Source organism: Macaca nemestrina, chromosome 4, assembly GCF_043159975.1.
Source record: "Macaca nemestrina isolate mMacNem1 chromosome 4, mMacNem.hap1, whole genome shotgun sequence".
Classification (NCBI taxonomy): Eukaryota; Metazoa; Chordata; class Mammalia; order Primates; family Cercopithecidae; genus Macaca; species Macaca nemestrina.
The window spans coordinates 103,920,563-103,946,368 of record NC_092128.1 but is presented as its reverse complement, the minus strand read 5'-3'; the positions used below and the strand labels follow the sequence as shown (position 1 = coordinate 103,946,368).

General features: G+C 36.2%; 1 protein-coding gene across 4 annotated transcripts in view; it reads right to left on the bottom strand.

Annotated features, from left to right (window-relative positions):
- The window catches only part of LOC105475849 (Bardet-Biedl syndrome 9), a 555,557-nt gene that overhangs the window by 245,281 nt on the left and 284,470 nt on the right, over positions 1–25,806 (bottom strand). For all 4 annotated transcript variants that reach the window (XM_011731402.3, XM_011731401.3, XM_011731400.2 and 1 more), the window contains 5 exons: positions 24,121–24,174; positions 19,609–19,711; positions 17,439–17,543; positions 16,329–16,343; positions 11,190–11,330 (listed from right to left, as the gene is read on the bottom strand). In XM_011731402.3, the coding sequence (XP_011729704.2) occupies positions 11,190–11,330; positions 16,329–16,343; positions 17,439–17,543; positions 19,609–19,711; positions 24,121–24,174 (418 nt within the window). The remainder of the gene's footprint in view (positions 1–11,189; positions 11,331–16,328; positions 16,344–17,438; positions 17,544–19,608; positions 19,712–24,120; positions 24,175–25,806) is intronic.

Sequence of the window (25,806 nt, the reverse complement as noted above, 5' to 3'; positions counted from 1 at the left end):
GATGGCTGTAGATGTGTGGTATTATTTCTGAGGACTCTGTTCTGTTCCATTGGTCTATATCTCTGTTTTGGTACCAGTACCATGCTGTTTTGGTTACTGTAGCCTTGTAGTATAGTTTGAAGTCAGGTAGCGTGATGCCTCCAGCTTTGTTCTTTTGACTTAGGATTGTCTTGGCAATGCGGGCTCTTTTTTGGTTCCATATGAACTTTAAAGCAGTTTTTTCCAATTCTGTGAAGAAACTCATTGGTAGCTTGATGGGGATGGCATTGAATCTATAAATAACCTTGGGCAGTTTGGCCATTTTCACGATATTGATTCTTCATATCCATGAGCATGGTATGTTCTTCCATTTGTTTGTGTCCTCTTTTATTTCACTGGGCAGTGGTTTGTAATTCTCCTTGAAGAGGTCCTTTACATCCCTTGTAAGTTGGATTCCTAGGTATTTTCTTCCTTTGAAGCAATTGTGAATGGAAGTTCATTCATGATTTGGCTCTCTGTTTATCTGTTACTGGTGTATAAGAATGCTTGTGATTTTTGCACATTAATTTTGTATCCTGAGACTTTGCTGAAGTTGCTTATCAGCTTAAGGAGATTTTGGGCTGAGACAATGGGGTTTTCTAAATATACAATCATGTCATCTGCAAAGAGGGACAATTTGACTTCTTCTTTTCCTAACTGAATACCCTTGATTTCTTTCTCTTGCCTGATTGCCCTAGCCAGAATGTCCAACACTATGTTGAATAGGAGTGGTGAGAGAGGGCATCCCTGTCTTGTGCCAGTTTTCAAAGGGAATTTTTCCAGTTTTTGCCCATTCAGTATGATATTGGCTGTGGGTTTGTCAAAAATAGCTCTTATTATTTTGAGGTATATTCCATCAATACCGAATTTATTAAGCGTTTTTAGCATGAAGGGCTGTTGAATTTTGTCAAAAGCCTTTTCTGCATCTATTGAGATAATCATGTGGTTCTTGTCTTTGGTTCTGTTTATATGCTGGATTATGTTTATTGATTTGCAAATGTTGAACCAGACTTGCATCCCAGGGATGAAGCCCACTCGATCATGGTGGATAAGCTTTTTGATGTGCTGCTGAATCCCGTTTGCCAGTATTTTATTGAGGATTTTTGCATCGATGTTCATCAGGGATATTGGTCTAAAATTCTCTTTTTTTGTTGTGTCTCTGCCAGGCTTTGGTATCAGGATGATGTTGGCCTCATAAAATGAGTTAGGGAGGATTCCTTCTTTTTCTATTGATTGGAATAGTTACAGAAGGAATGGTACTAGCTCCTCCTTGTACCTCTGGTAGAATTCAGCTGTGAAACCATCTGGTCCTGGACTTTTTTTGGTTGGTAGGCTATTAATTATTGCCTCAATTTCAGAGCCTGCTATTGGTCTATTCAGGGATTCAACTTCTTCCTGGTTTAGTCTTGGAAGAGTGTAAGTGTCCAGGAAATTATCCATTTCTTCTAGATTTTCCAGTTTATTTGCATAGTGGTGTTTATAGTATTCTCTGATGGTAGTTTGTATTTCTGTGGGGTCGGTGGTGATATCCCCTTTATCATTTTTTATTGCATCTATTTGATTCTTCTCTCTTTTCTTCTTTATTAGTCTTGCTAGCGGTCTGTCAATTTTGTTGATCTTTTCAAATAGCAACTCCTGGATTCATTGATTTTTTGGAGGGTTTTTTGTGTCTCTATCTCCTTCAGTTCTGCTCTGATCTTAGTTATTTCTTGCCTTCTGCTAGCTTTTGAATGTGTTTGCTCTTGCTTCTCTAGTTCTTTTAATTGTTATGCTAGGGTGTCAATTTTAGATCTTTCCTGCTTTCTCTTGTGGGCATTTAGTGCTATAAATTTCCCTCTACACACTGCTTTAAATGTGTCCCAGAGATTCTGGTATGTTGTATCTTTGTTCTCATTGGTTTCAAAGAACATCTTTATTTCTGCCTTCATTTCGTTATGTACCCAGTAGTCATTCAGGAGCAGGTTGTTCAGTTTCCATGTAGTTGAGCGGTGTTGATTGAGTTTCTTAGACCTGAGTTCTAGTTTGATTGCACTGTGGTCTGAGAGACAGTTTGTTATAATTTCTGTTCTTGTACATTTGCTGAGGAGTGCTTTACTTCCAATCATGTGGTCAATTTTGGAATAAGTGCGATGTGGTGCTGAGAAGAATGTATATTCTGTTGATTTGGGGTGGAGATTTCTATAGATGTCTATTAGGTCTGCCTGCTGCAGAGATGAGTTCAATTCCTGGATATCCTTGTTAACTTTCTGTCTCGTTGATCTGTCTAATGTTGACAGTGGAGTGTTGAAGTCTCCCATTATTATTGTATGGGAGTCTAAGTCTCTTTGTAAGTCTCTAAGGACTTGCTTTATGAATCTGGGTGCTCCTGTATTGGGTGCATATATATTTAGGATAGTTAGCTCTTCCTGTTGAATTGATCCCTTTACCATTATGTAATGGCCTTCTTTGTCTCTTTTGATCTTTGATGGTTTAAAGTCTGTTTTATCAGAGACTAGTATTGCAACCCCTGCTTTTTTTTGTTCTCCATTTGCTTGGTAAATCTTCCTCCATCCCTTTGTTTTGAGCCTATGTGTGTCTCTGCGTGTGAGATGGGTCTCCTGAATACAGCAGACTGATGGGTCTTGACTCTTTATCCAGTTTGCCCGTCTGTGTCTTTTAATTGGAGCATTTAGTCCATTTACATTTAAGGTTAATATTGTTATGTGTGAACTTGATCCTGCCATTATGATATTAACTGGTTATTTTGCTCATTAGTTGATGCAGTTTCTTCCTAGCCTCGATGGTCTTTACATTTTGGCATGTTTTTGCAATGGCTGGTACCGGTTATTCCTTTCCATGTTTAGTGCTTCCTTCAGGGTCTCTTGTAAGGCAGGCCTAGTGGTGACAAAGTCTCTAAGCATTTGCTTATCTGTAAAGGATTTTATTTCTCCTTCACTTATGAAACTTAGTTTGGCTGGATATGAAATTCTGGGTTTAAAATTCTTTTCTTTAAGAATGTTGAATATTGGCCCCCACTCTCTTCTGGCTTGGAGAGTTTCTGCCGAGAGATCTGCTGTTAGTCTGATGGGCTTCCCTTTGTGGGTAACCCGACCTTTCTCTCTGGCTGCCCTTAAGATTTTTTCCTTCATTTCAACTTTGGTGAATCTGGCAATTATGTGTCTTGGAGTTGCTCTTCTCGAGGAGTATCTTTGTGGCGTTCTCTGTATTTCCTGGATTTGAATGTTGGCCTGCCCTACTAGGTTGGGGAAGTTCTCCTGGATGATATCCTGAAGAGTGTTTTCCAACTTGGTTCCATTTTCCCCCTCACTTTCAGGCACCCCAATCAGACGTAGATTTGGTCTTTTTACATAATCCCATACTTCTTGCAGGCTTTGTTCATTTCTTTTTCTTCTTTTTTCTTTTGGTTTCTCTTCTCGCTTCATTTCGTTCATTTGATCCTCAATCGCTGATACTCTTTCTTCTAGTTGATCGAGTCGGTTACTGAAGCTTGTGCATTTGTCACGTATTTCTCGTGTCATGGTCTTCATCTCCTTCATTTCGTTTATGACCTTCTCTGCATTAGTTACTCTAGCCATCGATTCTTCCACTTTTTTTTCAACATTTTTAGTTTCTTTGCGCTGGGTACGTAATTCCTCCTTTAGCTCTGAGAAGTTTGATGGACTGAAGACTTCTTCTCTCATCTCATCAAAGTCATTCTCCGTCCAGCTTTGATCCGTTGCTGGCGATGTGCTGCGCTCCTTTGCCGGGGGAGAGGCGCTCTTATTTTTGGAATTTCCAGCTTTTCTGCCCTGCTTTTTCCCCATCTTTGTGGTTTTATCTGCCGCTGGTCTTTGATGATGATGGTGACGTACTGATGGGGTTTTGGTGTAGGTGTCCTTCCTGTTTGATAGTTTTCCTTCTAACAGTCAGGACCCTCAGCTGTAGGTCTGCTGGAGATTGCTTGAGGTCCACTCCAGACCCTGTCAGCTGCTGCAGCCTGACCAGGGAGAGCTGAAGCAGGGCGCGGCATCGCCTCACCTGGGAAGCGCAAGGGGGAAGGGAATCCCTTTTCCTAGCCAGGGGAACTGAGACACACAACACCGGGAAAATCAGGTAACTCCCACCCCAATACTGTGCTTTAAGCAAACGGGCACACCAGGAGATTATATCCCACACCTGGCCGGGAGGGTCCCACGCCCACGGAGTGTCCCTCATTGCTAGCACTGCAGTGTGCGATACTGCCACAAGGCAGCAGCTAGGCTGTGGGAGGGGCGCCCACCATTGCTGAGGCTTAAGTAGGTAAACAAAGCCGCTGGGAAGCTCCAACTGGGTGGAGCTCACAGCAGCTCAAGGAAACCTGCCTGTCTCTGTAGACTCCACCTCTGGGGACAGGGCACAGTAAACAACAACAAAAGCAGCAGAAACTTCTGCAGACGCAAATGACTCTGTCTGACAGCTTTGAAGAGAGCAGTGGATCTCCCAACACGGAGGTTGAGATCTGAGAAGGGACAGACTGCCGGCTCAAGTGGGTCCCTGACCCCTGAGTAGCCTAACTGGGAGACATCCCCCACTAGGGGCAGTATGACACCCCACACCTCACAGGGTGGAGTACACCCGTGAGAGGAAGCTTCCAAAGCAAGAATCAGACAGGTACACTCGCTGTTCAGCAATATTCTATCTTCTGCAGCCTCTGCTGCTGATATCCAGGCAAACAGGGTCTGGAGTGGACCTCAAGCAATCTCCAGCAGACCTACAGCTGAGGGTCCTGACTGTTAGAAGGAAAACTATCAAACAGGAAGGACACCTACACCAAAACCCCATCAGTACGTCACCATCATCATCAAAGACCAGCGGCAGATAAAACCACAAAGATGGGGAAAAAGCAGGGCAGAAAAGCTGGAAATTCCAAAAATAAGAGCGCCTCTCCCCCGGCAAAGGAGCGCAGCACATCGCCAGCAACGGATCAAAGCTGGACGGAGAATGACTTTGATGAGATGAGAGAAGAAGTCTTCAGTCCATCAAACTTCTCAGAGCTAAAGGAGGAATTACGTACCCAGCGCAAAGAAACTAAAAATGTTGAAAAAAAAGTGGAAGAATCGATGGCTAGAGTAACTAATGCAGAGAAGGTCATAAACGAAATGAAGGAGATGAAGACCATGACACGAGAAATACGTGACAAATGCACAAGCTTCAGTAACCGACTCGATCAACTAGAAGAAAGAGTATCAGCGATTGAGGATCAAATGAACGAAATGAAGCGAGAAGAGAAACCAAAAGAAAAAAGAAGAAAAAGAAATGAACAAAGCCTGCAAGAAGTATGGGATTATGTAAAAAGACCAAATCTACGTCTGATTGGGGTGCCTGAAAGTGAGGGGGAAAATGGAACCAAGTTGGAAAACACTCTTCAGGATATCATCCAGGAGAACTTCCCCAACCTAGTAGGGCAGGCCAACATTCAAATCCAGGAAATACAGAGAACGCCACAAAGATACTCCTCGAGAAGAGCAACTCCAAGACACATAATTGCCAGATTCACCAAAGTTGAAATGAAGGAAAAAATCTTAAGGGCAGCCAGAGAGAAAGGTCGGGTTACCCACAAAGGGAAGCCCATCAGACTAACAGCAGATCTCTCGGCAGAAACTCTCCAAGCCAGAAGAGAGTGGGGGCCAATATTCAACATTCTTAAAGAAAAGAATTTTAAACCCAGAATTTCATATCCAGCCAAACTAAGTTTCATAAGTGAAGGAGAAATAAAATCCTTTACAGATAAGCAAATGCTTAGAGACTTTGTCACCACTAGGCCTGCCTTACAAGAGACCCTGAAGGAAGCACTAAACATGGAAAGGAATAACCGGTACCAGCCATTGCAAAAACATGCCAAAATGTAAAGACCATCGAGGCTAGGAAGAAACTGCATCAACTAATGAGCAAAATAACCAGTTAATATCATAATGGCAGGATCAAGTTCACACATAACAATATTAACCTTAAATGTAAATGGACTAAATGCTCCAATTAAAAGACACAGACGGGCAAACTGGATAAAGAGTCAAGACCCATCAGTCTGCTGTATTCAGGAGACCCATCTCACACGCAGAGACACACATAGGCTCAAAACAAAGGGATGGAGGAAGATTTACCAAGCAAATGGAGAACAAAAAAAAGCAGGGGTTGCAATACTAGTCTCTGATAAAACAGACTTTAAACCATCAAAGATCAAAAGAGACAAAGAAGGCCATTACATAATGGTAAAGGGATCAATTCAACAGGAAGAGCTAACTATCCTAAATATATATGCACCCAATACAGGAGCACCCAGATTCATAAAGCAAGTCCTTAGAGACTTACAAAGAGACTTAGACTCCCATACAATAATAATGGGAGACTTCAACACTCCACTGTCAACATTAGACAGATCAACGAGACAGAAAGTTAACAAGGATATCCAGGAATTGAACTCATCTCTGCAGCAGGCAGACCTAATAGACATCTATAGAAATCTCCACCCCAAATCAACAGAATATACATTCTTCTCAGCACCACATCGCACTTATTCCAAAATTGACCACATGATTGGAAGTAAAGCACTCCTCAGCAAATGTACAAGAACAGAAATTATAACAAACTGTCTCTCAGACCACAGTGCAATCAAACTAGAACTCAGGTCTAAGAAACTCAATCAACACCGCTCAACTACATGGAAACTGAACAACCTGCTCCTGAATGACTACTGGGTACATAACGAAATGAAGGCAGAAATAAAGATGTTCTTTGAAACCAATGAGAACAAAGATACAACATACCAGAATCTCTGGGACACATTTAAAGCAGTGTGTAGAGGGAAATTTATAGCACTAAATGCCCACAAGAGAAAGCAGGAAAGATCTAAAATTGACACCCTAGCATAACAATTAAAAGAACTAGAGAAGCAAGAGCAAACACATTCAAAAGCTAGCAGAAGGCAAGAAATAACTAAGATCAGAGCAGAACTGAAGGAGATAGAGACACAAAAAACCCTCCAAAAAATCAATGAATCCAGGAGTTGCTATTTGAAAAGATCAACAAAATTGACAGACCGCTAGCAAGACTAATAAAGAAGAAAAGAGAGAAGAATCAAATAGATGCAATAAAAAATGATAAAGGGGATATCACCACCGACCCCACAGAAATACAAACTACCATCAGAGAATACTATAAACACCACTATGCAAATAAACTGGAAAATCTAGAAGAAATGGATAATTTCCTGGACACTTACACTCTTCCAAGACTAAACCAGGAAGAAGTTGAATCCCTGAATAGACCAATAGCAGGCTCTGAAATTGAGGCAATAATTAATAGCCTACCAACCAAAAAAAGTCCAGGACCAGATGGTTTCACAGCTGAATTCTACCAGAGGTACAAGGAGGAGCTAGTACCATTCCTTCTGTAACTATTCCAATCAATAGAAAAAGAAGAAATCCTCCCTAACTCATTTTATGAGGCCAACATCATCCTGATACCAAAGCCTGGCAGAGACACAACAAAAAAAGAGAATTTTAGACCAATATCCCTGATGAACATCGATGCAAAAATCCTCAATAAAATACTGGCAAACGGGATTCAGCAGCACATCAAAAAGCTTATCCACCATGATCGAGTGGGCTTCATCCCTGGGATGCAAGTCTGGTTCAACATTTGCAAATCAATAAACATAATCCAGCATATAAACAGAACCAAAGACAAGAACCACATGATTATCTCAATAGATGCAGAAAAGGCTTTTGACAAAATTCAACAGCCCTTCATGCTAAAAACGCTTAATAAATTCGGTATTGATGGAATATACCTCAAAATAATAAGAGCTATTTTTGACAAACCCACAGCCAATATCATACTGAATGGGCAAAAACTGGAAAAATTCCCTTTGAAAACTGGCACAAGACAGGGATGCCCTCTCTCACCACTCCTATTCAACATAGTGTTGGACGTTCTGGCTAGGGCAATCAGGCAAGAGAAAGAAATCAAGGGTATTCAGTTAGGAAAAGAAGAAGTCAAATTGTCCCTCTTTGCAGATGACATGATTGTATATTTAGAAAACCCCATTGTCTCAGCCCAAAATCTCCTTAAGCTGATAAGCAACTTCAGCAAAGTCTCAGGATACAAAATTAATGTGCAAAAATCACAAGCATTCTTATACACCAGTAACAGATAAACAGAGAGCCAAATCATGAATGAACTTCCATTCACAATTGCTTCAAAGGAAGAAAATACCTAGGAATCCAACTTACAAGGGATGTAAAGGACCTCTTCAAGGAGAATTACAAACCACTGCTCAGTGAAATAAAAGAGGACACAAACAAATGGAAGAACATACCATGCTCATGGATACGAAGAATCAATATCGTGAAAATGGCCATACTGCCCAAGGTTGTTTACAGATTCAATGCCATCCCCATCAAGCTACCAATGAGTTTCTTCACAGAATTGGAAAAAACTGCTTTAAAGTTCATATGGAACCAAAAAAGAGCCCGCATTGCCAAGACAATCCTAAGTCAAAAGAACAAAGCTGGAGGCATCACGCTACCTGACTTCAAACTATACTACAAGGCTACAGTAACCAAAACAGCATGGTACTGGTACCAAAACAGAGATATAGACCAATGGAACAGAACAGAGTCCTCAGAAATAATACCACACATCTACAGCCATCTGATCTTTGACAAACCTGAGAGAAACAAGAAATGGGGAAAGGATTGCCTATTTAATAAATGGTGCTGGGAAAATTGGCTAGCCATAGTAGAAAGCTGAAACTGGATCCTTTCCTTACTCCTTATACGAAAATTAATTCAAGATGGATTAGAGGCTTAAATCTTAGACCTAATACCATAAAAACCCTAAAAGAAAACCTAGGTAGTACCATTCAGGACAAGGGCATGGGCAAAGACTTCATGTCTAAAACACCAAAAGCAACGGCAGCAAAAGCCAAAATTGACAAATGGGATCTCATTAAACTAAAGAGCTTCTGCACAGCAAAAGAAAATACCATCAGAGTGAACAGGCAACCTACAGAATGGGAGAAAATTTTTGCAATCTACTCATCTGACAAAGGGCTAATATCCAGAACCTACAAAGAACTCAAACAAATTTACAAGAAAAAAACAAACAACTCCATCAAAATGTGGGCAAAGGATATGAACAGACATTTCTCAAAAGAAGACATTCATACAGCCAACAGACACATGAAAAAATACTCATCATACTGGCCATCAGAGAAATGCAAATCAAAACTACAATGAGATACCATCTCACACCAGTTAGAATGGCGATCATTAAAAAGTCAGGAAACAACAGGTGCTGGAGAGGATGTGGAGAAATAGGAACACTTTTACACTGTTGGTGGGATTGTAAACTAGTTCAACCATTATGGAAAACAGTATGGCGATTCCTCAAGGATCTAGAACTAGAAGTACCATATGACCCAGCCATCCCATTACTGGGTATATACCCAAAGGATTATAAATCATGCTGCTATAAAAACACATGCACACGTATGTTTATTGCGGCACTATTCACAATAGCAAAGACTCGGAATCAACCCAAATGTCCATCAGTGACAGATTGGATTAAGAAAATGTGGCACATATACACCATGGAATACTATGCAGCCATTAAAAAGGATGAGTTTGTGTCCTTTGTTGGGACATGGATGCAGCTGGACTCGGGAAGGGGAACATCACACACCAGGGCCTATCATGGGGAGGGGGGAGGGGGGAGGGATTGCACTGGGAGTTATACCTGATGTAAATGACGAGTTGATGGGTGCTGACGAGTTGATGGGTGCAGCACACCAACATGGCACAAGTATACATATGTAACAAACCTGTACGTTATGCACATGTACCCTAGAACTTAAAGTATAATAATAATAATAATAAAAGAAAAAAAAAATTTGGTGTTCAACATATAATTTCCAACTATGTTCCTAAGGTAGTATAGAAGACCCAAGAAACTAATAAGTTTATGCAAGATGTTACAAAAGGTAGTGAGTCTGCCTTTTTCATAATCCAAGTTTGTTATAAGAAAATTGACTAAAAAACAAGGAGGTAAAAGAAGAGAAGAGATGGGAGAAAGAACCCAAAAGGTAAAAAATATTTTGCTAACAATATACATATAAACATCTCCAAACTCAATTCACACTTAAGAATAGAATAATTGCAATAGAATATTTAATTTTGAAGATTTTTCAGAGTTTCATATAAATAAAAAATTTGAAATACTGCAAATTAATAAAAAATAAATTTTAAACATTTTAAGTAGTTAATAACACAGAAGTTGACTTACCATAAATTTCTACACCTTGTGAAAAGTATTGTTTGTATCCTAAATCTTATCCACTAATGCAAAGGAAAAGATGCATCTCATAGCCAACAGTGCTGATTTTTAATGAAGGATTTAAAAGGGTGGATTTAATTCCAAGATTTTATTCTTCAATTCTACCCCACCACCAAGAAAGTTAAGGACATGACACAGTAAAAACCTTGGTTACTAAGGATGTTTTATCCAATAAATCTTCTTTCATTTCTAAGCCACTCAGAAAGAAAACTGACACTTGGAGAAAGTCATACCATCACAGAATACCCCAAAAGTTCACTGAGATATTGAAGCATTAAATATGAAACCCTTCTAAACAACCATAGGCACAGGATGAACACCCTCTAGCTTCTGTGGACAGCAGAATAAAAGAGTACAAAAAGCATCTACTTATGAGATTACTTTTCAGAGACATAAGAATATACTTTCAAAGGTACATATACAAAAGCCCACAATGAAGATAAATAATAAATATTTATACACTTAGAAGAAAGATATATCCAAAAACCTACCACAAAGATGAATAGTAAATATTTACATTCCAAGCCAAAAAAAAATCACAGTCTAAAGAGAAACACTTGATGTTTTTATTTCTGAATACTGTAGCAAAATAATTATTACGATAATTTTAATCAAACTTAAAAGGAACACCTTATTACCTTGTTGATATAAGCTATTCACCTTTGAACAGGCAAAGGAGGGAAAAATCCTTGAGGCATTTTTATACTCTTACTTAACAATTATCTGATAATTACCCCATCATTATCTGCTGATGAAGGATTCCATTCTAAATTCTTAGCATTTTTGATGCTGCAGGCATGTTATTTCAAAAGCCTTACCTGGGAAGAGGCTAAGAAGACTGACTGGAGATTTGTTGGTATCAATAGTAATTTTGTGGCTTGCAGTTTTTGAAGGCTGACCTGGTAGGCAAATTAACTTTAGGGGAAGTCTAAATTTACATTGGATAACTCGAGGAATGCCTGAAATAAAAGAGAGATATGTAGATTCATAGACTTGACAAACAATTTGGCAAAAAAAAAGTTGTACTACTAATAGTTTGAGCAGCAACATATCTTTGTTTGTTTGCTGCCTGCCTATTTTGTTTAACAAAGCTGAAATAACGGTAAATCATTATCATGATTCATATTTCATTACTATTTTCAAAAGGTACAAATCAAAAATAAAATTTTAAAAGAACCACAGACATGAGCTCTGTCTTTAATAGCAGTATCGTATTTTTTAAATCATCACATTTGGATATTATATAAAACATTATAGTGACTTACATTCAATTACTGAACTAAGTCTTTAAGACCTTCAGAGTTCTAGCCCTAATCCAAGGCTATCAGCAAACATGAGCAAAGAATATGAAGTTTCTATCATATCTTTAAGACTCTATATTACCATATCTAAAAATTTCTCTATCAAAAACATTTTAAATCTTTAGCTTTTTTTACTTGATGAAGATTGAAATTATGAACAGGAAAGCAGGATTTGCTCTTCTGTTCTATTGAAATCCATGTCCATTTTACACATTAGTATGTAGAATATTACCTTTATATGAATTATACTTTTCTCAAACCTTTTAACTTTACATATCACTTTAAGTGACATTTTGGAAGGCTTACATAGCCATTCAGTTGTCAAGTGATTTTAATACTCATACATGCATACCAAAATAGGTAACTGAATATATGGCAATGAAAGTTTCATATTAAAATTTATATAAAGCTTTACAAAATCATTTTCAATATTTTTACAGAAAATGAAATTGAAACCAAAGCAAATTAGGCTCTCTACTTATAAATCTAGAAAAGCAATACTAAAATCCTAGTTTTCTCTCCTTTTTTTCTAGAACTCTGTTTTTGACTGGTTAAGATGAAAGATAATATATAGAAGCCTATGTTGTGCCATAGTACTGTAGAAAAACTGAACACTCAAAATGTTCTAACTCTGCTTGATGAATCCACACATTAATTCCTTTATTTCTTTATAGAGGAGTCAGGGAGCCACTTAAAAATAGCAACAGCAGAAGCAGTTAGTTTGGAGACATGATCCCAAAGCAGGATCCCTGGAATTAGCAATATATTTGGCTAAAGTCAATTGGAATTATATGTCTTACTCCACATCCAAGCTGAGAGTATACTTTTCAGTAGTACTTGTTCACTAGGATAGTGAGAAATCACCAACAATGGCAAGCATATTGATATATGAGGTCAATTAAATACTTTTTCAGAGCATGTGGAGCATATTTGTCATTCTCTTCAATATAATCTATTATCCATCAAGTTTTACGTAGCTCATTTTTTGCTCATAACCAACAGATGTTAAATTCACTTCTCCTGGAATACTAGATGCAAATTATAACTGGTGTCTCTTAAGAAAAGTCCCAGGGTATTATTTCATGACATTCTGTGAGGTTTTTAGAGGCATGTGTATTTGTACTTTACAATGATGAAATGTGTTGACTCAAAATGTTATGGTAACATGATCTAAGATACTGCACAAAGCACAACTATCAATATCACCACAAAAAAATTGCAAAGAACTACTTTCTCCAACTTCAAGGAAATTTCCATATATTCTATATATCCTCAAATTATGGAAACACACCCACTGAGTATGTTTCCTCTACAATAAGTAAACTGTAGAGAAAATTTCAGATTGTATCAATTAATAGATACAGTCTGGAAAGAACAAGGAAATTTAAACTTGTTTCCATCTCCTTCATTTCTAATGACTAGTAAAACAAAAACAAATGCTTCTTTTTCTGACACTTCTGTACATGCACAAAAAGAAACTATCTTCCATATACTTTCAACCAAATTCTGAGCTAATTGTTCAAACCAGAATTTGGCTGTGAATGTTCCTCTAAAACTATACCACTAAAAATGTAGCCACTACTCTACTTGGACCAGGTACTGACTGAATTCACAGTTAAAAAAAAAATTAAACATAATCAACAACACTGCCTGTAAGTGACTGAGCCTATATATTTGAAGATTATTACCCTAAATCTCCATGAACCCAGAGCTAAAGAAACTGGTAGTGTATATGTTTTCAGAAATCGAAACAAAAGGATTGCAAGCACTAATAAACCCAAGAAGGAAAATACATTATAACTCAATTTACAGTTCAGTTAGGTCAGTTAATGACAATATCACACACTAGGGCAATGGTTTGCAGTTGCTAAGATTTGTAGAACCCCTCCAGAATATCTTTTGTCTGCAGGAATTATAAGCCTGTTTCATAGGACATTTGGAAAACATTACTTTGAAAAATGATGACACTCATCCTTAATAAAATGATTATGGTTATTTTTTAAATGATGGCAGCTTGAAAAGTTTTACCATTAGGGAGAAATAAAGAGTTATGAAACCCTTAAAAAAAACTAGTCTACGGAAACCATCCCTTAGAAGAAAAATTAGAAAGTTACTATTTTATAACACTTACTATCAAATTAAAATCCAAGGATTTTACAATACAATCTCTAGTTTTTAGACATGGGGTTTATCAGAGGCACATTTCTACTGGGATTTACACCTTCTTAGGAAACCTGAAGTGTAAATTTGGCTACCAATTACTCTTCAGGCTGTAATTGTGTCTAAGAACCTGAAGCCAAAGACTAATAGAGGCATGTGTGGGTGTATGTGTTTGTAATAAAGAAGGAAAAGAACTACATGTATTTAGAGACTTTTCACAGTTGCTAGTAGAACAGCTTTCAACTTAGTTGAAAGAGACTAATTGTTCCTAACTTTGCCTACCATCAGCAATATTTTCTCTCTATAGTTGGCAAAGCAGTCTCCATATCTGGCTTATTGAATTCTCTGAGTGTTACGCTGAGAGAAAAGAAACTTTTGTCATTTATTTTACTCCAATATTGGCCTAGTCATTTATCAGACTGACTGTTCTGCAGTTCTTTTTACCAGATATAATCACCTCTCCTTCAAACACTTCCCTTTCTAACCTACTAGAGGAAATGGATAGTCGTAACTACTATGGTGCAATTAATCACAAAATTATTTAACACTCAGAGAGAATATTCTCATCAAAACCAGCTCTAACAGAGTATTTTATTTCCAGGAAGAGACTTCTAATTACATCTGGCACACCCCAAAATCCCAGTATTACTGTCAAATTGGAAGCCAAAATGTGCTTTAAAGAAATAAAAGAAAAAAGAACATAAAAAATATGTATATATGAATAAAATAACTATACCTATATATTACACAGCTATATAATGCCTTTAGAACGCTTTCCAGGGGCCTGCTAGAGTAATTTCATATTGAAAACAAGGAACCCCAAAGCAGTAGCAAAGTCTGGTAGCCAGAACTTCCTTGATTCCTTCCTGTTATGTCTGGCTACGTACTGTGCTTCATCTGCAGTCATGTTTTACACTGCCCACATCATGTAACTTTAATGCAGAAATAATGGAGACTAACCCTTATGGGACAACATAAAACCTCGTTTGCCTCTCTTTTTCCACATATAAAAGCAGAACTGCTTATCTGCAATACAGCCAGAACAGATCGAGACAATAAAATGGATCAGTCTTTGAAATATGAAGCCTTGTGTGTAAGTAAGATCTAAGTGGCAACATATTATTTTCTTGCCTCCTAGGTGCCATTGAATATTTCAACTCCACTCCCTAAAGCTTAATTATAATTTTAAAATATATCAAAGAGATTATTAAAACCAGCTTTCACTTTGTATTGAAACGCTGCAATTTCTATAAATTGTGGGGTTTTTTCCTCATAGTTTGGGCTGAATTTACAGTAAGAAGGAATAAATTTCTTTGAACAATAACCTTAACTGATTTTTTAAACTTAAAACTAATCATTTAAATAATAATATGATATTTTACAAAATTCAGTCCAAAATCTTAAAAATTACATGCAATCTAGCTAATTAAAATGTAAATATTCATTATTATCAGGTTATTTGTTAATGACCCAAAGTCTAATTGGACAAGTATACTTTGTGTTATTAAGCTAATCATTTACTTCTATTAAAACACTTATCATATAAATACATATATATATATATATCTTCCAGATATCAAGATGACATATGCTATGCAACTCAGGTTGTTGGCATCACCCAAAATGCATGAGTAAATATTGCCACTATCTTTAAGTCATTTCATTATATTTATTTAATTATTACTAATTAATATTGCTATCTAAAATGTATCTTAAAATAACTTGTAAAGATAAGCTACCACATTAAGTCTATATCTAAGAGGAAAAATAATCAGAGATACTTGTAGTGCCTGCTATGTACTCTGTTAATATGCAATTCAAAGATGAGTGCTTGACCCCTGCCCTCAAAAAGCTCAAAACCTACAAGTAGAACCTAAGGAACAAACTTAATTAAGCTCATATTATGATCAGAATTATAGGAGAGTCAAGCAAAATATTTGGGGAAAACAAAGTGAGTAACAACACTGACCCAAGCAAGTTAGAGGGGGTCAGACCTTTGATAACATTCCCCTACAAATTCTAAACAAGACAAGGAATAGGCCCGCAGAGCGAACACATGCACCATTCTTATCACAGAGAGGTGAATCTCTAGGAGCATGTAGAAAAACACAATTTAGAATTCAGTGACAAATACCCTTTTTTAAAACTCTTTCTTTCTTTTGAGTAAAATAACAGAGCATGCAGCTAAATAACCGGTGACTTGCAGAAATAAGTTGTCAACGACACCTTTAATATTTTTCAAAAAAGACATTCTATTCTTACTCCTAATTTCATTCTTTTTCATGACTCTGAAACAACTAATAATGACAAGTCTCTGTGGAAACATCTACTATGCTCTCCATAGCAGAATCAAGGCACTGTATCATCCTAAAGAAGTTTTTCTAGTTAAAAGAGCAGTCCATAAGAAGAGTTCATTCATGGTATAATACCAATTCAATTCATCAACCAAATTTCAGTTCTGAAATTCATTTTTTTCTAAATTATCTTTACACTTACCATCAGGATTTCGATCTATCCATCACAGGCAATGCAAAAAGGGGTACGGGAAAAAGAATGCAACAAATTATTTGTGGTAAAGTTACAACACAAATTTGACACATAACTGCTTAAAATACAAATTAAAATTTCAAGATTCTCACAGATGACTTAAATGACTCTCCAGTCAAACACAAGTCAATTCACAATTGAAGAGTATAACATAAATAAATGAAATCCGACAATACATTTGTTTATATTTCCATTCTCAGAAGTCTAAGAGAATGTGTTATTCCAGTGTAAATGTGGAAAAAAAAAAAAAAAAGTAAAGATATATGATCTAGCCAAACAGCAAAAAAGACTCAATAAAGGGAAAAATACATAATATTAATATTTCCAGTTAGCTTTTGAATTTATTTTCTTTTAACTTTCCCCTTTAAAGTCAATCCAGTTCCTCTTTTTTATAATAATTTAAGTAGATAATACTATTGATAATGTCTCTTTTTGCTTCTCTTGGCATTCTGCAAACTTTCTCAATGTTAATTTCTAATTCACTTTCAACCAATACCAATGACTAGTAATCTTTTAAATTCTGTCTTTTAAATTACAGAAAAGCATAATAGCCAAAAATGGCTATGCAGGGGAGGAGCCTGGCCTCATCAGCTCCTGTGTGGGAGCCCCGGTATTCAATTTGCGAGGTGGAAAGCCGCTTAAAAAATTCCACCCTCCTCACTCTTCACTGTGTCCACATGCCTAATTCTTCCTGGTCATGAAATAAGAACACAGATTTAGCTAAACTAAGGACAAAAATCCTGCATCAATACTAGCCTTTAGTTCAAATAAATGAAGTCTGACTAGATAACATTCTTCTATTAGGAATAAAAATGTATCAGATTTGCTATTAACTGAAAAGAGGGAACCAAACATTACATATGGAAATCAGCTAAATAGACTTGTCACGAACTACTCATAACACATAAAAGTAATGAAAACATATGATTTTACTTAACAATAGAAAATAACATTTTCTCATTTAATTATATTTCACAGTATGTTTTCTCATCTTAAATGCATAAGCATTTTACTCATAACTCCAACAACTTAAAGGAATGATTAAGCCTGTATGCTTACCTGTTGGTCTGGAATAAGAAACAACAGCATTTCCTTCCAATTCTGATGGTGTATAACTTCTTTTCAGATAAACAGAAAAGCTTACTGTTCTAGTCAAATCTGGTGCTATAAGCAATATAAAAATAATATAAATTACATAAGTTGGGGCAATTGTTATTAACAACAGTTAAAATTTAATAAGCACTTACTACATGCCAGGTACTGTCATAAGCATTTTACATGAAGTAAGTCATTAAATCTTCACAACAAACCTGTGAGGTTGATACTATTATTATCCTTATTTTTTATGCATGAGAAAACTGGAATACAGAGAGATTAAGAAGCTTGCCTAAGACAGGGCACAGTGGTGGCTCACGCCTGTAATCCCAACACTTTGGGAGGCCTAGGTGGGCGGATCACATGAGTCCAGAAGTTCGAGACCAGCCTAGCCAACATGACAAAACCATATCTCTACTAAAAGTACAAAAAAATTAGCTGGGCATGGTGATGCCTGGAAGGTGGAGTTCGCAGTGAACCGAGATTGCTCCATTGCACTCCAGTCCAGGCAACAGAGTGAGACTCTGTCTCAAAAACAGAAACAAAAACAAAAAAAGAAGCTTGCCTAAGGCAACACAGCTACTAGGAATTGACTCCAGAACAAGGTACAAAGAAACTGGCATTCTACACCACTGCTGTTCTTTACTTCGAAGAACAGACAGCATGAACAAAGAAAACGGTACACAAAAGGGCAAGAGAATTTGGGAGGAAAATAGCAATTTATGATGGGTAGAACATAGACTGAAGGAGAAAATGGATGAGGGGGATTGAATGCTGTTACACAGTAGTCACTTAACAGATTGTGCATGCTCATCTGTGTTAACATATTTGGCCCCCAGCCTGTATTACAGAGCCATAAGAGATTTTTAACTGGAAAAAGTAAGTTACTCAGAATGTGTTTAAGATAGACAAATTGGAAGTGTTGCACAAAATCAGAAATGCAAGCAAAAGTTAAATGGCTGGGTATCACCTATGAAGTTACTTCACTCAATCATTTATTCATTCATTCTACAAAGATTTGTTGAATTCCTACTAATGGCAGGCACTCAGCTATGAGTTGGTTATATGGAGGCAAACAAAGAAAGATATGTTCTTGACTTCATGAATAAGAGATAGAAGCCTTAGCAGAAAAGCTATAGTAAACAAAAAAAGAAAAAAGACTTGAAAGGTAATTCAGATTATGTTAACAGGACTAATGACAATTTGGATGTAAATGGTTGGGAGTAAGAGATTCCACACAAAGAACGCTTACTAAGAGTTGCCATTAATGACATGTCTACTATTTTAAGCATTATTATGAATACCTTTTATAGATTTACTTTTTAATTAAATCCTCAAAACAACCTTGTAAGACAAATATCATTACCCCCTTTTTGCAGATTAAAATAAATGAGGCTCCAAGTGATTACCAATGTAGTTTTTGCCTAAGGTTACACATCAAGTGAGTGTAACTCAAACTCAGGCCAAACTCCAAAGTCCACATTAGTTCTTCAAACATTACTGATTCAACAAATAGATCAATAAAGAAACACCAATAAAGAAAGCCTTCTAAATTTTAGTATTTAAAAACAGACCAAGAGTGGTGGCTCACGCTTGTAATCTTAGTACTCTGGGAGGCCGAGATAGGCAGATTGCTTGAGCCCAGGAGTTCAAGACCAGCCTGGATAACATGGCGAAACCCCATCCCTACTAAAAATACAAAAAATTAGCCAGGTGGTGTTTTCCTATAGTCCCAGCTATTCAGGAGGCTGAGGTGAGAGGATCACTTGAACTCGGGAAGTCAAGGTTGCAGTAAGCCATGATCGTGCCACTGCACTCCAGCCTGGGCCAATGAGAATGAGACCCTGTCTCAAAAATAAATAAATAAATCAAAAACGATTATAGGTACAACAAGTTCAGAAAAGCACCTAGAAATCTGTAATCCTAAAAGATTAATTTGTCCCAACAATCATTGATTGAATGTTCACACTGATGTTAAGATGCTATAAGCAAAACAACACAATCAATTGATTATGGGATGATCCCAATCTCACCATTCAGACAAGAAATAATAGCCATTAAATGAACAAACTAGTATTTTTTTTTTTTTTACATTCACACCATGGTAGACTTTCAGCCAAAACAAAAAACTTACTCATAAATTCAAAGGTGAACTGATCACAAGTCAATTCTAATGGTGGTTGCACGTAGACTGATAATTTGGCTTTTTGCAATATCACTCTATTCTGCAGCGTGACCTAAGGAAACAGAAACTGTGATCAATAGAAAATTACATTTTATTCAAAACTACTTAAAAATAGCTAGTAAATAATTGGAAAATATTACCTGAGGAAAAAATGAGTAATCACAAAACATAATACAGTAAGTAATAGATTAAAATATTCTATCAAGTAGAAACTGTGCAAAAAAGTTAAACAGACTTTACTCAAAAGAATAAAGATTGGCAACATGTACATGCAAAGATGCTCAATATCCTCAGTTTTGAAGGAGATACAAACTAAAAACCACAATGAGATACTACTACATACCCAATAAAATGGCTATAACGAAAAGGACAGACAATAACACAGCAATGATGTGGAGAAACTGGAACCCTCATACATTGCCAGTGAAAATGTAAATTGGTACAGCTACTCTAAAAACAGTTTGGCAGTTTCTTCAAAGGTTAAACATAAATTTGACATATAACTTCACAATTCTATACCAAGGGAAATGAAAACATATGTCCACCCAAAATCTTATACACAAATGTTCACAGCAACAATATGCTAATAGCCAAAAAGCAGAAATAATCCAAATTCCCATCACAATGAATGAATAAACAAAATGTGATATATTCATACAATGAAATATTATTCAGCAATAAAAGAAATTAAATACATTCTGAATAATATTAATGGTAAAAACCATTAGCAGTTTTTTATATTCATGGAACCATGATAACAAATGTAAGTACATTATTTCATTTATATGCCACAACATGGGTGAACCTTGAAAACATGATGCTAAGTGAAAAAAATCTAGTCACAAAGAACCACATATTGTAGGATCCATTTATATGAAAAGTATAGAATAGGCAATCTATAGAGAAATAAAATAGATTAGGAGTTGCTTAGGGATGAGAGAGATGGGGAATGGAAGCTAACAGGTATGGCCTTTCCTTTAGGGGGCATAAAATGTTCTAAAATTAAATTGTGATAGTTGCAAAATTCTGTAAATATATTATACTAAAAATCATTGGATTGTAACTTTAAATAAGTGAACAATATAGTATCTAACTTATGTCTAAATAAAGCTATTTTAAAATGTTCTATCATGGTGACTCATACATCATGAGAAAAAAAATAAAATAAAATAAATAAATCACCATTCTATATGGTACCTTTTCCATACAGCAGTTCAGTCTAGTTACTAGACTTCGTTATATGAGACAGATACATACATTAACTAACATAATTCAAGGACCATTCTTATTGTTAAGAAAAGTAGTTTTGAAGTTTCTTTTCAATAAAAAGCAGGTATCACCTCTTCCTTGATTAAATATATATAATATTTTTATATACACAAGAATATACAATTGCCCCACAAAAATTATGTACATATAATTAGATTCAGTAAATGTATTAATTTTGAGTGATGTGAGTATTCTGCACAACTTAAAAATAAGTTAAAAACATAAAAATTTTGACTTGCAAAGGAAAATTCTTAAGACAACTATTGATGCAATTAAATATGATAAACACAATGAACAATGAATCCTCAATTTTTACTTCGTAAATCCTGGGAATACATAGGGAATCATCATGCCACAAACTAAACTTCCTTGATGATGTCTGGCCATTGTAAACATAATACCTTTTTAGTAAAACCCTGATGGTTATTATGGCAAGAAGACACCATCCAAGTGCTACAAACAACTTTCTTTCAACTAGCTAGTCCATTAAACAAACAGGACATAATTTAAATATTCTACTATTACAATAATATAATACTAGTCTGCACATATATTTTAAAATAAAAATAATAATATTAATGATTAAAAAACATTAGCAGTTTTCTATATTCATGGAACCATGCTAACAAATTATTTATGTTCCATTATTTAATTTACTCTTTATAAAAATGTTTGACAAGTACCATCATAAACCATTTTACAAAAGACTGTGGCTCAGAGATGCTAAGTAATTTGCCCAAGGCCACTTTGATTGTAAGTGGAAGAACCACAATTTAACTGCTATCTGCCAGAATCCAGAGCTCATGCCTTTAACCAACTGTGGTTAAGACTCAAAATAACTCTGCAAATGAAAAAGTATCCCTATTTTACAGTTAAAAAATAGAGGTTCAGAGAAGGTAAATAACATGTGCAAAGCCATCAATCCAACTAGAGAGTTGAAAATAGTGACCAAGAAATTCTCATGAGAGCTCAGTATTAAGTAAAAATGAAAATTCCTTTAAGTAGTAATAAGTCATTTGAAAAAAAGCAGTCTGACTTTTCCTGGCACAATGATGTCTACTTAGACAATAATCACAGAATTTTACATTGTAACAAGAAGGGTTTGCATTTGGTTTAGATGCACAATCATGATAGCTCTCATGCACATATTTATTGAATCCCAACAATGGGCTAGGCCCTTTCAAAATACAAATCAAGGAGTTAGGTAACGAAAATAACAACAGTAACAAAGAATAGTTGTGTTTGAGCCAAAAAAGAGTTAAAGACTTGGCTAGATTGTAAGTCTTACATTTTAACAGGAAAATAATTATAGAATATTAAGGAGAAAACATTGATACAAGAATTTTCCATGCTATTTTCTGCCTCTTATGAAATATAACCCTTAGGAAATATAATATGAAATTTTTATACTAGATATATAAATATCATGCCAAAGGCCAGGTATGAACAACCACTCTGCCTAGTTGCCTGGAATAGATGGTCACGCGTTACGCACACATACTCAAGGTAGCCACATCTTCATTCACTTGGAATGCATGGAAAAATTTTCTCAATTAACAGGATTTATTATGATGGAAACTTGCATGGTTATATATCTTGGCTGCTGTTGTTATAAAAGGTCATAAGGAGAGATTTATAGTAGAAATTTGTATAGAAACTGTCAGACAGGATCAGGAAGTCATTGTGTCCACTGTGTGAGTCCTGCCAATTTTCTGCAACCCTCGCCTGTTGCATTCTTTCTCTTACTTTTATAATGGCACTGAGAAAGACAGTTGTGACTTAAGTATCCTCAAATATAGGAAGTTCCACGAATGAAGGAGAATTTTCCAGTAATGTCATGCCATTATTTTAAAGTGGCTACTACACATGAAAGCTTAAGAACTGCATGGGAAGGAAAGGTATGTTTACTTATGGTGCTAACTCCTGGTTGGCTGGGGGTACAATTAGCATGAGCAATGTTTTCTAGTTAAGGCACAAGATCTCTTATTGCAATTAACAGTGCACTCCTAAATTATTACATGTATGTGTCTGAACGTTATCAGTGATAGATATAAAAGAGGTGTCCCTATATGAAAGTACAAATCATTCCTGGAACTCGACAGTTATTTCTTTTTCTTAAGTGTTTGATTTCTTGCCACTAATGCCTTTACAGATTCAGAAGTATTAATGAGATAGAGCCTTTGATTGGACTGGGGGAAAGGAGGTTGGGGAAAGACCACCCTTGTTTCCAGTGGCAAGAATCCAAAAAACTTAGCTTAAGAAACTGTTGTAAGATTCAGCTCCCTTCAAGTTCGACCAAAGATCTCCACATTTGGGCCACCCGCTGGTTCCAGTGTAAGCGAACACAATTGGTAAAGCTTGGTGCCCTGTCAAGCTCCTCCAAGGACAGCAACCCATAATCTAAGAAAATATAAAGCCCCATCCAAGTTTCGACTAAGTGAATTGCCAAAATCCACAACCTTTCCTTGCTTCCAAGGTCTGGGCAGTGATAAATATTTTCAGCTTAATAATGTGCTGAATGATTACCATATTTTAATCTAAATGCTTTAAGAAGGTTCTACATTTAAGTTCTAGTTCTAAATTTCTACAATGACAGGACTAAAAATCTTAACCAAAACCACATCCTTAATATTCTATTTTCCAGGACTATCAATTTGTTACAACTCTAACTTTGTGGCATCTTCATTTAATATTTTCTTGCTGTAAATACATCCACTTAAAGTTATGGCAGAAAGATGGCTGGAAATTCTTTTCAAACACACACATAATCATAGGTAGAAGAAAGATATTAGCATCCCCGTGCTTCTCCAATATCAATTCACAGTATATTATATATGATGCTACTTGATTGGTTATGAATGGTGATGACACAATTCCTTTAGCAGATTTAAAATGTTAACTTTATTTCCAATGAAGAAAGCCTGAATCATGCTACACATTTAAATAATGGTACGAGTACCTCATAATAATTATTTATATTATATACATATTGCTATAAATGCAATTATCAGTTTTATATTTGCAAGTAACAGTAAAGGTTTTCTATTCACTACTCAAGGCTGGGGAAAAATCTACAAATGCCAAGTGTTTATTTTACATTTCTGTAAGCTACTTACAAGTTATCAACAGTGACAGGTGAGATTAAATGAATCATATTGTTTGCACATTACAGTCTAAAATCTGGTACAATACCTTCACTGTGACAGAAGGGACAAGGTCAGTTCCCACCTCAACATTAGTCGCTTGCTGTAAACACAGAATTGAGAAGGCAAGAAAGAATGATTTCAATATTACACAGCAGTGAGTGAACACAAAGGGTGCAATGTATATTTCCTGCTATCAAAATAGGGAACTATAAAGGATGTATTACTCTAAAGACAGACTAAAAGAGACAATCTGGCTTTTTTGATGCCTTCGTCCAGAAAGTCATAAGCTAATATTTAAAAACTCATCCCCTAAAAGGGAAAGAAAAGGTCACATATTTTATCAAACCACTCGATTCCCAAATTTACTTAAATATTGAAAGTATTAATTCTATTAACTTGTTATTTACATTGCATAGAAGAAGACCTCCCTTTATGTCCCAGAAAAATATTATGCCATTCTTTCAGGTCCCTGTATTTTCACCCTGCGTAAGGTATGTATCATTCTGATTAATAACATGTATCTAAGACATGCAACTAATGATATAAAGATTGAGTGGCCTTATACCGATAAAATAAAAGTGGGCCATGCACAGTGGCTCATGCCTGTAATCCTAGCACTTTGGGAGGCTGAAGTGGGTGGATCAGCTGAGGTCAGGATTTCAAGACCAGCCTGGCCAACATGATGAAACCCCGTCTCTACTAAAAGTACAAAAATTAGCTTGGCATGGTGGCACGCACCTGTAATCCCAGCTACTCAGGAGGGTGAGACAGGAGAATTGCTTGAACCCAGGAGGCAGAGGTTGCAGTGAGCCAAGATCGCGCCACTTCACTCCAGCCTGGGCACAGAGCGAGACTCTGTCTCAAAAAAAAAAAGGGGAGAAGGAAGGGGAGGGGAGGGGAGGGGGAAGGGGAGGGAAGGGAAGGGGACCTTTTTTTTTTAACCAGTGCATATCATAAACTAATTCAACAGGCATTCTTTGAGCATCAGCTTGCGTTACCTGCTCCCTCCTCTTAAATAATACATAGTGTAATACATAAAACACTTCCCTTATCACTTATAACTAATTTTTTAAAGCGATACATTGGTAGGGGAAAATGCTCTATGATAGAATAATACTAAAGGGTATTAGTATTTTTCTAATAATAAACATATTTTCTAATAATATCCATATGAATTCTTGGGACCAATAAAAATTATGTCTCTATCCAACCAATGAATATGATCCATTGTACTTTTTTACTTGAAGTATTTTTAACTAGGAAAAACTAAGCCACTTCCAAGCAATGGGGATCCTTTGATGTAATGGGCATGGGTAGAATTCAAAATTGAGAGATCCATGTTCTACTTATGGCTCCACAGGAAACCATATTTAAACTATGATCCAGCTTCTCAATCAGGAAGATAGGATACCAATGCTTATCTCCTCTAAGAAAGACTCCATTCTAATATAAAGTATATTACTTTTTTTGAGATGTGTGTTTTCATAATAACGATTCAAAGTAAACTATTAATCTAGGCTTTGTGCTCTAATAATACCTAAAATCCAGGAAATATTTTACATTTAGCTATCCACAGATCTAGAAAAGAAATCAACATCTCCTGTTTCCTGCTCATTTCAATCCATGACTAAACACCTAGACACTTCAAGGACAGCAGTCCTTTGGGAACATAAAACTATAGCAAGAAAGAAATGGCTATAAGAAGACGTCATGGCACCAAAGCCACATAAAT